Genomic DNA, 12,416 nt, shown 5'->3' on the forward strand with positions numbered 1-12,416 from the left:
TTGCTTGCACAGGCTTATCATCCTCGCATTTCTTACATCAAAACATTGATTGGCTCTGTTTTGTTGTAGGCTCCTTCAACGTTGATGTTACGGCTGCATGCTAACTCAACTCGGCGTGCACGATGGGATGTGAAACTCGGATTTCATCATCATACGCATGCGTTTCCGTTACTGCTTTCCTCTTTGTTTGGCGATGGTGGATTTACAGGATGTGTAGATATTATAGTTTTGAGACAATATCCTGTTCAGGTAATTGACACTTTCTTGACTAATAAGAATCTTAAATGAGCTTACTACTTCACAGCTGCTACATCGTGAACGTGTGATCCTGCAGTTAAAATCGTCTCCATCATTAACTTTCCTTAATCATCGTGGTTCCTTCTTAAAATGGCTGTATGTATTTCCTTATACAATTTCCAATAAGTAAATGTACAGAAGGGTGCGCGCTTCCTTGGAAAAAAAAGTTTAAGTTTGTAATCCGGTCTTTAAGTTGTGTTTTTGGGAAAAACGCTTTAGTTTCACAGTGCCCTTCTTGCTGTAAGCGTGTTTCACCAGTTTATCTTACAGCTATTGTGATTTATTTTTTCGCAGTGGATGGAAAAGATGCCAGATGGAACCAACGTGTTCCGCAATTCTCGCCTTGAGGAGAGAGAGGCCAAAAAGTTTGAAGCAGATCGTCATCAACGAAGGGAAAAGTTGTTTCTCAAAATACAAGAAGAGTTTGAAAAGGAATGCCTGGAGCCAGGTGCGTGATCGTGATGATTGTTGGAAAATCGGTTCGATTGGAAATTAATCTGTAGATCTGTCAGTAAAGAAATGCATAGAATCAAAAAACAATCACAATAGAAAGAAAGTGAAAGTTTGCTGAAGGACTCTCCTTGCCTTTTTATTGTAGAGAGAGAAAGGAGAAGATCAGCAAGATTTCGTCACCGTTCGTTTTTACCACGTGATTTGAAAGACTTGCATGGTGGGAAAGAGATTTACGAAGCTCTTACACAAGCCACGGACCCGGATGCAGTGAAAGTTAGTATTACTCTCGCTCGTTTGTAATGCTAAAAGTTACAGTACTTGGTGTGTTTCTTTGAAATGTGCCATCGCTGGTGCCTATCATGACAAAAGGCGCAACAAGATGATCATATGGCCTTTGTCCAGCAGTATAAGAAGAGAAAAAACACTCAAGAAATAACAGAATTGTTTATTCAGGGAGGAAGATGATAGCTTATGCTTTTTCCAGCTGAGTGTCTAAAGGAAATTCGAATTTTTTGTCTCAATTAGGTCTGGATTGGTCCACAAAACTTGTTCCATCCTCTCAATCAATCCGATTTAAAACTAAAACCAATCGCGACTTGCGCATTTGCATCCTATTTGCCTTCCGTGATGATTTCTTTGTTACTTTTATTGTCATTTGTTTTCCCTTTGTGCCATTACTCTAGATTTAGTCTTACAAAACTCAGATGAGAGCCTTCAAAGTTAAAATTTTTCCTTGATTTTGAGGATAACAATCAGTCCCGAACCTGATGAACCTGTTCACTTATCGTTCATCGAATTTTACAGCCGCTGGAGACAGCAATTAAAATAAATTGTCTCTAACTGTCTGTCGTGATTTTTATCAAGGAGTGCCTCGATGAACGCCAAATGCGAGCTCTAGAGGAATACCAGCGTGCATCACAAGAGAAGAAATTCGCTGAATTACAGAGCAAGTTTGAACGCACTTGGAAGGAACAGGAAGAGGAGGTAATTCATGCATTGTTTTGATGCAACATCTTTACCTTTGTTTCTGGTGTTCTTTTTTCTTTTCCCGATGGTTTCGTGCCATTTGTTCATCATATCCTCTGGTATTCCTCCGGCTCAAAAGATCAACTCAACAAATTCCAGAATTAGCTGGCTACAACGAATAAAGATGAAATCCGGCGGTAATACCAGTGCTAATTGCCAGTGGCATTCGTGCGTCCCTTCGTTCGTCGGTTGCTATGTGGGTCCATCGGCCGTCGTTGTCATCAATTTTTACCGGACATTATTTATATTGTGATTTATCTGAATGTGAAATGTAACCAGTTATATTAGACACGAATATAACATCTTGAAACACATATGGAAGCAGTCCTCGCAGTTATGAACACTACTCAAGTAATAGTGAAAATAAAGCCAGAAAAGAATTTTTTCTGTTGTTCTGTTGTTTGCACCAACAGTTTGTGTTATTTGTCTCCTCAGCACCAGCCCCAAAGAAATGTGGTGCCTCTGCTCAAAGTTCGGATTGCTGACTATTTGCTCAAAGGTCGGGAAAGGCAGCGTAAGTGATATTTCTTTGAAGCAGGAGGGGTGGGAGAAAAGGTGAAAACACTACATGAGTGTTTCCTCTCAATGAGTCTCAAAATAAGCAAAAATTGATAGGAACAAACAAATCAATCAAGAAATAAATGAATGAATAAATAGATTAAAGATGGAACTTCAATTGTTCATGGCAAAACGTTTTAGTGTTCTACCGTTTTTGGTCTAAGGTTTATGCAGTTCTAGCGGACGATACTCCAATGACTTCCGTCGCCATTACCTGCATAGTTACTTAAACTCTCTCAAAACTGCATCCATTGCTGGGTATCAGTTGACCACCCACTGTATTCTCAGCATTCTCGAGGTGTATGTGGTATCCTTGCCTTACTCTCGTTCATGATCAGTCTTGACCAGTAGGATTTTCATCAATTTCGACGACCTTCCCAGTAAACAAGCTCCCGTTTGAGGTACGAATTGAAGCAAGCATGGACTCTTTGGTCAATCCACGCTCACTTCCCGCGTAGGCCGCTACCCTTTCGCGTTCATCTCTCACTGTTATCTTTACCTAAGCGGGAACTAAATTGTAGGCGACGACGACCTACAAATAGGGGCTGTCAGACTTCCTAAAAATGAAATACCCTAACCTCATCCCGCTCTTACTTTCCTGAGGTCACAAGGGTATTCAAGTTTTTAATTCCATCTGACCATTACAGATGCTGTCTTGAGCATTTGGCGACCGAGCGAAGAAGTCATGCAGTTGTTGAGCGAGGGATCCAGGTTGAGAATTTATCATCTAACAGCATCAGGTGTCCGGTAATGCCATGTTCGTTTCGCGGTGAACATTTTCACCTTCTTAGTTCTGTTGTTGCTTTAATTTCGGTACTGATATTTCCGTACGGTTTTCTAATTCAACGCTTTTTCAGGTATCGGCAGGGTGTGAGTGAACTCCAGGTGAGAAGGAATCAACTCATTTGTCCAAGTACTTTCCAATACGTTTTTTCGTAATCTTTTTGTTGTTTTATCGTGTTTGAAGCCAACCAATGGACGCACGGTGTTACCTCTCCTCTAGTAAATTGTTTAACACCCCCCCCCCCCCTTCCTCCCTACATCGCCTATGAATCGTCTGGAAAAAACCAAACAGGGTGATTCTTGATGCAAATTTTCTTGCATGACTGGACTATTTATCGTAAATAATATTATTTATACACAGTAGAACCAATCTCCCTGTCTGATGTTGTAATAATTTTACCTTTTGCCCCTTGCTGTCTTTTTGGTCATGCTGGTGATTACAATTTTTCTTTTCTTGCTCTTTAAATCATTGCTTCTTATATTTACCTACAATCCTTATTCTTGCCTATCAAAGCTTTCTGCAACGAGAACAACTAGATATCAGGACCTGTCAAGTGATCCCGAAGTCAAAAGCATGGTTTACGTTCCTCGACAGGTATGCATTCTACAATCGATTCGTAGTATTTTTATTCATTTATTAATTTATTTATCTAGTCATTTACTTATTTACTTTTTATTTGTTTGTCTCCGCTCGACGAGTATAGATTAACAAGAAGATTTGATCGTAAAAGTTTCTAGCAACCTAAGGCTGTCCTGCTTGCGTTGTTACTACTGTTCTTGAAATTTTGTGGTTTCTTCTTACAGTTTGTCCTGATCACTGAACGAGTTTCATTTTGTTTCTCTTCTCCAGGTCTGTTCATTTCATGGGTTACGCTTCAACCATTCGCAGTCGTCTTCGGAAGTTGATTTGGTTGGACTAGTGATCTTTTGCAGTCCTTTGTCGTCCTTCTCTAGTTCAAGGTAGTGTCGAAATATGTTTCAACTCTCGAAGTGATGAACAGCTTCTGTATATAGATATTCGTCAACCTCTCCTGAGAAAGAAACGTCGTACTTTCTTTTTTCTGCCGATTATCGTGTAAAAGAAGACATGCAACACTGTTGAACACTGTTCTCAAACCTATTCCGTATCTCTGTGAGAATACGTTCTACTAGAACTCTATTGATTTTTATTAACAACTATTCATTGTATTATTTGCCACTAGTTCCAATGTACAGACTGTCTATATATCTGACGAAGAGAGCAACATAGTAGCAATCAAGTTTTGGGAAGGACTAAAGGTTTTGATAAATTTTTGTATTTTTCGGTTTTGTTGCACTGGTTGGTGGTTTTTACATATATGTATGTATAGTTTTAACTTCACCCTCCAAGCTCTTTTTTTTTCCTTCCTAAGTTTTTGAATAGTTCTGTTCAAATTCCGAATGAAAACGTTTCTATATTGGCAGTGAACAACGCAGGAAATTCGAAACGTCTTTTACATCCAATTCAGTTGCATGTAATCCTAACCTCTTGCAAATTGTTACTCGCGTATTCACACATATGTCGCAATAAGAAGTTGAAATGATTACAATCTCGACTAAAATTATCTGTTATCTCGATGTAATATTTGTCCTCTTTGATAAATGCAGGCGGTTGCTGTAGATGATCTTATCAAAGCTGGTAACTTCATATGTTGCAGTAACCTGACAGTCCGCCCAGACGACCGCGCCCAGTGCCCGTCATTAACCTTCTGGGAACTGTCAAACGTTTCCCTGAAGCCTCGTGAACCACACCTACGTGCTGCCCTACATACCTTACAGCAAAGTATACAGGTAGGTGCATGCAAATGTGTAGAAACGCGGTAGTCCGGGAATAAGACACTTTAAGCCCGTTATGTAAACAAAGTGTAGTCGTTGTTTGACAAAACTGCGTTCCAAGCAATCTTCAGTTTAGCCGAATCTCTTATATGGACATTTATTTTTGTGAATAGTGTCAAGATGGCGGAAAGCTAATAGTGGAAGGACATTTATTTGATTAAATCGACCCTCTTATAGAGAATCCAAGAGGCCCATTACTTGCTTAAAACCGCGGTTTAGGTGAGACCTCGTGTAAAGAACCGGCCCTTTAAGTCTGTTATCATGATGTCGTATTCTGTCAAGAGTGGACACAGCTTGGCCTGAGTTGCTCCACTATTAGAAAAGGGCATTGTTTCTCTCTTTCTTTTTCAGTTCTTTTTTGTTACTGCATAAGCCAATTTCTTTGTCTCCCACTCATCAGTTTCTATATAAAGGCTCAGTTGTTTGCATTATAGTTGGAATTCTAGTTTATTCCCCGAGCTACTTCCATTAGAATTTACACATATCCAATGATGTTATATCAATATTCCGGCTTGGTATTCACTTCCGTGTTCGTTATGCAAAATGTCACTTTCAGTAATCCGACCTAATAACTTCATGAACGCTCAAAAGTTATTTTCCCTGGTAGCAGCTCGAGGAAATGATGAGTTAGGAATATCAGAATTCTCAATCAGTTATGGTACATTGGGGCATGAGTTTCTTTTTGTTGGATTGTTTTCAGGATTTGCGCCTATTTATGAGCCAGATTCAAGAGAAGCTTAATTTCATTTTGCATCCAAATAAAGCATCGTTACCAGAGAATCTAAAGGTCGACGCAATCCGTGTCCATCGTCAATCGTTAGACATTACCTCCAGCCTCTGTCAAAATAATGGTTTCATTTCTTCTAAAGCAAAAGAAGTATTACACTCCTCTGGGAAGGTGGGTATAAACTCGAGGAAAAGCAAAACAGCTTCTGAACTTTCTTTTTCCTCTTTATCGATTTGATTAAGGCTTTGCATTTCATGGCGACAGCCTCGTTTTCTTCGTGTCGCTGACGGATCAAGGTGTAGCACCCATTACAGTTTTCATCTTGTACCTTAGCTCAGCCCGGAATACCAATAGAATATTGCGGTATTCATTTTGCTAATTTATTCGCTTCGAATTATTTTCTTTTTCATGACGAGCGAATGTAATGCATCAAGAAAATCAAGCCAACGTGATCTTGATGAAAATTCAGTCTCTCTTCTTAAAGCCCATTACTAAGAGATTTTTCCGACACACTGTTTACGTATTTTCTTTCAGGAAATTGGCCCAAACTTACTCGCACCATCATCTTCATGTGCTGATGTTAAAGTTTCGCACCAATCAGATGACCCCAGCTTGGAGACTCCCGATCCAGCCACGCATAAAGTCAATTCCCGCGCAAAGCGTACACGTTCCAAACGGAAGTTATTAGAGAGTATCCCAGAACCTCCGCCTTTATCGCCGCTACCCAGTCTCATTCCGGCTAGTGTCAGAAGAGAATTCAAAAAGCCCCGGCGAGCTGAAAACCAAGGAAATATCCACAGTAAACAGTGAAGACTATGCGGGAACTACAGAATATTGTACGCCGATTAAGGAAAGCGCGCATCAAGTTCACCGTCTGTTCATGTTAGACTCACCGAACGGTCCCTGCCTCATTTAACAAGGCACTTACCATCAGTCGGACCTGACGGGCCACGCCGGTCCATTCTTAACCCTTAAATTCCAAGATTGTATTAATATTTAATTTCTCCTTGCAATTCTAATATGACTTGTTATCTTGCAAACAGGTTTTGAGAAAAGATAAGTTTTTCGGCTAGAGGTTGTTTTCTTGATATTCTACAGGAAAGCTATGGCAGTTAGTAAGTGCAATTGTTATGCGGATCTTGGAAGTCAAAGAGTTAAAGACAATCCTGCCCTTTCATTAGTGAGTACTTTTCGGCCAGGTCGGGAAACCTTAGATTACCTTGACAACGTTATGATGGATTTTTTTCTTAATTCACTTTAAAAAAGGGTCCATTAAGCGTTGAATTAACCAGACTGTCGGTCAATGTAGTAAGTGTCCCTTATTATTACTGTGCTGAAACAGAAATCGGTTTCACTTGTGTTTCGAGATAATGGTTAATTTTTACGGTATTTCATTATCATGTTGGGTTACTTTATTTTAATTGACCTGGTGTGTGTACAATGCATTTTATCCGAGATTTCACATGTGAAACAGTGCGTCATCAAACCTGGTATATAAACAGGTCAGCCAATCGGCTGTTACTGTAACCTTAAGATTTGGTCCCCAGCTAAGTCTGGTAAGACATTCCGTACAAAATCTAATAATTTCAAAGATGATAAAAATTCATTTGGACGGCCCTCTCGCGCGTGAGAATTAATAGCGAGGTAAGCCGCCAGCAGTATCACTTAAATTATTCGGCGAAAAACTTGCTTTCAGTTCTAAGAAGTTAATTTTCATCTTTATAACTAATTCCACTGGTTTTCATATTCCCAATGTGAGTCTTTGATTGAAAGGTTTATAAATTTTACATGTGTACGTTATGTCTTCATTTTAGACGCTAAAGGGCGATGTGTTTTTGTTAAGAACAAGAAATTTTGATTATCTTTGGTTTCAACAAAAGGATAAGTTGTGTAAAAGATAAATAGTAAAAGTTACATTAGCATGGTTTTATTACGGTAACGATAATGGTTAAAAGTAATCCTTAGTTTTTGAAAAACGAAACTTTAAAAAATACATAATTTATCACTGTTCTGTGAAACTGCTTCCTGCAATGTACTTCCTAGTCTCCTTCCCAGCTTCTTCGAAGCCGTTCTTAGGACTCGTCACGCAACGCTCTTCTTGCGTGACGAGTTTAAGAACGGTTGCAAAGGGGACTAGGTTCTTCCATGTCAGAACAAGTTGTTCAGTTTCTACTGAAAAAGGCTTTCGGTATAAGATATTGTTTAAGGACATAATCGATTTGTCCTTGATGATTTATTTATGGTTGTATTTGCTATGAAGTATTGGAATAAAGGTGAAGGACTTTTGGTGGATGTTACCTATTTCTTAGACCTCTTGTAAGTAGCAAGTATGTTACTCCACCGTTATAAGGTAGACTATCAAGCAGCTTTCAAGTGTCCTCTACAGCCGCTCTTTGGAAAGTCACGCAAAACTTTACTCGGATAACGTGGGGAGCGTTGTGTGACATCGTTGGAAACGGCTGCGCAGAAGACCAGCTTAGTGAAGGACTGGTGCGCAGTGTAGCTAATTTACATATTAATATGGCGACTAAATATTGACGTTTTTCTGATGGTTTGGTCGATCGTATTGTACTTAATATTTGCATTTTGATTAAAGGCTGTCCTTTCGCAGAAAGGATGATCTGTAAGAACGGCGTTCCAGTGCGAAATGCACCAAACCTTCACGAGGCTGGTAGGTTCAGACAAAACAGAGATCACTTGAGTTTATTTATAGGAGTTCTGCGACAAATGTAAACCGAAGTTTAGAGGTTTTTTTTTTTGGCAATTCCGTCGTCTGAAATGAAGGACATTTTCATGAAGTCGCGGATTTTGTTTCACAATGAACACTATCGTCCTACTTTTTGAACTGTGTTTTTTAGTTTGATCATGACTCTGGTCACAGATCAAACAGACCTTTCCACAGATCAGTGTTCGTAGACAATAACTGTTTTATAAGTACAACAATTTTGCTTCCTTTTAGTTCATCTTCGGCTAAGCTTCGAGTTTAATTAGCTGAAATAATTTTCTGCTTACATTTTGGTTCCTCTGTCTGAGGTCTAGTGAAAATCTCACCGAATGGGATTTCTTCACGAAATCTGGTTGACCTTTTAATTTTTGAAGTTTGTACTAGATATGAAATATATTATTATAGTATTTTTCATTCTTTTCTTGGATAGTAAGCTTATGATTCTGAACTTCTTTTTTCAGCATTCTCAGGTGACACACGAGAGGCGTCCCAAGCCCTTGATAATGGACAGGTTTGAAATTTACAATTTAAACTTTGGTGGTTTAAACACTATTGAATTACTAATAAATACGCGCGATCAGAACATAACACTATTTCATGGAAGTGGATTTAAAATAGTTAATTGCGAAGTAATGAAGGAAATTGAGTCATTACTTGAACATTAGAAATAGCATGAATAAGTGATAAAATCCATACTAAGAAAAATTATTAATTTAAGGAGAATTAAGTGCTAGTACATATGTACGGTACATCCAAGGAGTTGAAGTTATTGGTCGACTGAGGTGTTGGGTATTTTTGGAGGGGAAAAATACAGAAAAATCTTCTGAGAAAGGAAGAGAAACAACAAATGGAAAATTCGTTATCCAAGTTATCATCCAACACTCACCATAGTTAGCTCCTAGGTCTTGTAAAATGTCTCAGTAGAATTGTCAGCCATTAAAAGTTGTTTCTTATTAGCTGCATCATTTTCATCGGAGGTTAGGGTGTCCTCTAAATATTGAACAGCAGATCTACATTATTCCTTGGCTGCGGAATTATCGACAAATCTACAGTGGATGGATAATAATATAAACAACCAATTCCATGGGAACTGATTTGTAGCCTTTGATAAAATTTTGTTCCTTCTTCTTCTTCTTAGTGGGGCTAATTGAGATGATAGACTGTAATCTACAGCTGCAGTTCTTGTGGAAGTAGTTTTAGAAGTAGATTTTATACTATGACTGGGGTTCTTTAAAGTTAGAGGGGCTTTGAATAAAGGAAACCTCAGTAGTAGCTTGGTTATAGCAGTTATAGCAGTTGTAGCTTTGTGTCCTCTCTGTGCTCAATAAATGTAAATACCATTACCATCGTATTTCGTCTTATGGACTTTTTAGAAGGAAATGGTATTTCTGAAGAAATAAAAGAGGGCTTAATTCCATAATTTACAAGGAATGAAACACTTTTTAAGGTTTTAATTTTAAATCAGTGCCATGGAAAGATACTTTAAATTAAAATTCTTGGAATTAAGGATTTAAATTAACTCAGATTCATGTTCATCCCCCTTCAAAATTGTTCAATTATGACAAAGGAGGCTGGAATTAAGGAGTAAAGGGGATAAGTTTCTAAAGAAACTGCAGTGCTGCATCAGTGGAGGAATTTAACCCTTTAACTCCCAAGATCTGATTGTTAATTCTCCCCTGTAGCTTCTACACATTTCCTTGTAAATTAGTTTATGAGAACTTGGTGCTAGATCAAGATAGCAGCTTCTACCTGATAAATTTGAATATTCTCATTACCTGATTGCTGAAGAATGTATGGATATTGTTGGGAGAATTTTTCTGTTAACACTTCTGGGAGCTAAAGGGTTAACCAGGTAAGTTGGTATTATCAATGAAGTTGATAAGGTAGATAAGCCACCATTAAAAGTTTCAAAGCCGATGTTTTAAGCATTAGCCCTTCATCAGAGCAACTGGAATTAAGGTTTGGCAGGGGTATTGAAGGCCACGCATTTCTTTGTTCTGTCTGAAGTTAAATTTTATTGCTGTATGGTAACTTGTAACATTTTTTTCAGAGTCCAAAAGAGTTTGATGAATCTGGCTCCACAGCAGTGCATAAGGCTGCTGCAAATGGACATCTGGAAGTTCTTAAACTGCTAATTCAACATGGTGGAGATATTGAATTGCCTGACATGTCTGGTTGCATGCCACTACATGTTGCAGCAAGAAATGGCCATCTGACCTGTGTGAAGTACTTAGTTTTGCAAGGGGCAGACTTCAGATTGAAATCAAAGAAAGGAAACACAGCAATGGCTATGGCCAAAGCCAACAGTCAGCAGAAAGTTGCAGAGTATTTGTCAAACTGTGGTAAGATAATCCTCCCAGTAAATTGAAATATTCTTGCAAGGTTGTGAATTGTTCTGACCCCTTTACCATTTTTCTAGATTGCAAAGTTCCAACTTTGTTTTGTACATACATGTACACTACACTGTAGGGGAAAGATTTGCCTTTGGTACCTGCCCCCCCCCCCCCTCTTATGCAACTGTTTCCCTAAACATTTAATTTTTCTCAATCTTCAATGTGATTATGGAAGGATCAAAACAGTCTTGGAAGCTTGTTTTGTTCTGACCCTGTCACCACTTTTCTAGATTTCAAAGTTCCAATTTTGTTTCATACATGTACTATCCTGTTGGGAAAAATTCCCTCCCCTACAACTGTTTTTCTAAACATTTCATTCTTCCCAATCATCTATTTAATTATTTTATTTATATACTATTTCATTTATCTTTCTTTAAGTGGTTTTAATTTCAATTTTTTATTTTATTTTTTTGTGTGTTTTTGGCCAATTAGAGTAACTATGGTAAAATGAGAGATTCCTTGTGAAATGTTATTCACTACACAAAATCCAGAGTAAGCAATTGCTATCCACTATACTTAACCAATCCACTGCACAGACCTCATTTGTAATTCTCCCTTCTCTCTGCTGTACAATTCTCATTGTGATTGTTACAAGAATTTGATGATGGATCAACTAATAATCCCCTAATTGACATTTCTCTTTATTCTCATCACTTGTCTGCTTGATATTCTATTGATGTTGTAAGGAGAAATTCTTTCTTGGCCACTAATGGAAGTTTAAGGGTCAATAACAAACATTCTTGCTGTATGACCATCAATAGCTGTACCTCTCTTATTGGTCAAATGGAATAATGTTCTTCACATCAGTAGCTATTATTGTAGCGTTTATGATAAAATTATGACTGTCTGTTTCTTTCATTTTGACAGACAGGGAAAAGTTTGCTTGGGAGGTTGTATAAGAATCCAAGTTGTCGTGGACATAAGGCTGTCTGGATGTAACATAACATGTATTTAATAATATGTGTTTAACAAAGTAACAGGAAATATTATAAATTGTTAATGAGGATTACTTGAATGTATTAATAATAAAGATATTTATACTTGAAGCAAGATTGTATTTTTATTGATGGATTGATTGATTTATTTAGGTATGCAGTACAGTACAAGGTACAAGGTTCTAGTTGAATAAACAATAGGACTTGGGGTCTCCCTACAAGGTCTTCTGCCAACCCAACCCACTAACATTTCCTCTAATCCTTACCCAACTTACTCTCATTACAAACTAGGTATAGACAACAGACTACATGTACTGTGATTAGAAATCCTCTCCTGGCCAGGTCATTGTGTTGTGTTCTTGAGAAAAATACTTTACTCCTGCAAGTGTCTCTCTCCACCCAGGTGTATAAATGATTTTTATTTATAAATGATAAATGATTTGAAATTGTGACCCGACAAGATCATTATGCTGTTTTCTTGGGCAAATCTCTTTACTCCTACAAGTGTATCTCTCCACATGGGTGTATAAATGATAGCAGAAATTGTCAAGGACGTCTGATAAAATGGTGATGGACTAGCATTCCATCTAGGGGGGGGGAGTAGTTCATTTAATACTCCTAGTCACTTCATGCTGAGGAAACTGGAATAAACTTCTGCTGGATAG

The 12,416-nt window shown here is 38.1% G+C and overlaps 2 protein-coding genes across 3 annotated transcripts in view; both read left to right on the top strand.

Moving 5' to 3' along the window:
• Positions 1-7,984, top strand: part of LOC131781751 (breast cancer type 2 susceptibility protein) — a 35,255-nt gene extending 27,271 nt beyond the window's left edge. Inside the window, exons 18-30 of one of the 2 annotated variants that reach the window (XM_059098460.2) lie at positions 70-249; positions 592-745; positions 896-1,023; positions 1,615-1,734; positions 2,212-2,290; positions 2,982-3,081; positions 3,192-3,219; positions 3,632-3,712; positions 3,968-4,077; positions 4,320-4,395; positions 4,744-4,926; positions 5,672-5,869; positions 6,233-7,984. In XM_059098460.2, coding sequence (XP_058954443.2) covers positions 70-249; positions 592-745; positions 896-1,023; positions 1,615-1,734; positions 2,212-2,290; positions 2,982-3,081; positions 3,192-3,219; positions 3,632-3,712; positions 3,968-4,077; positions 4,320-4,395; positions 4,744-4,926; positions 5,672-5,869; positions 6,233-6,508 — 1,713 coding nt within the window. In that variant the 3' untranslated portion in view covers positions 6,509-7,984. Of the gene's footprint in view, positions 1-69; positions 250-591; positions 746-895; positions 1,024-1,614; positions 1,735-2,211; positions 2,291-2,981; positions 3,082-3,191; positions 3,220-3,631; positions 3,713-3,967; positions 4,078-4,319; positions 4,396-4,743; positions 4,927-5,671; positions 5,870-6,232 lie in introns of those variants that run through there. The other variant, XM_059098461.2, reaches the window with a different exon arrangement.
• A 230-nt stretch (positions 7,985-8,214) lies between these two features.
• On the top strand, positions 8,215-11,862 carry LOC131781758 (cyclin-dependent kinase 4 inhibitor D-like). Its single transcript, XM_059098474.2, has 4 exons — positions 8,215-8,369; positions 8,885-8,934; positions 10,474-10,765; positions 11,684-11,862. The coding sequence occupies exons 1-4, from the start codon at positions 8,315-8,317 to the stop codon at positions 11,713-11,715; spliced, it is 429 nt and encodes a 142-aa protein (XP_058954457.1). The 5' UTR covers positions 8,215-8,314; the 3' UTR covers positions 11,716-11,862.
• Positions 11,863-12,416: the final 554 nt, after the last annotated feature.

This window comes from Pocillopora verrucosa, chromosome 14, assembly GCF_036669915.1.
Source record: "Pocillopora verrucosa isolate sample1 chromosome 14, ASM3666991v2, whole genome shotgun sequence".
Taxonomy (NCBI): Eukaryota; Metazoa; Cnidaria; class Anthozoa; order Scleractinia; family Pocilloporidae; genus Pocillopora; species Pocillopora verrucosa.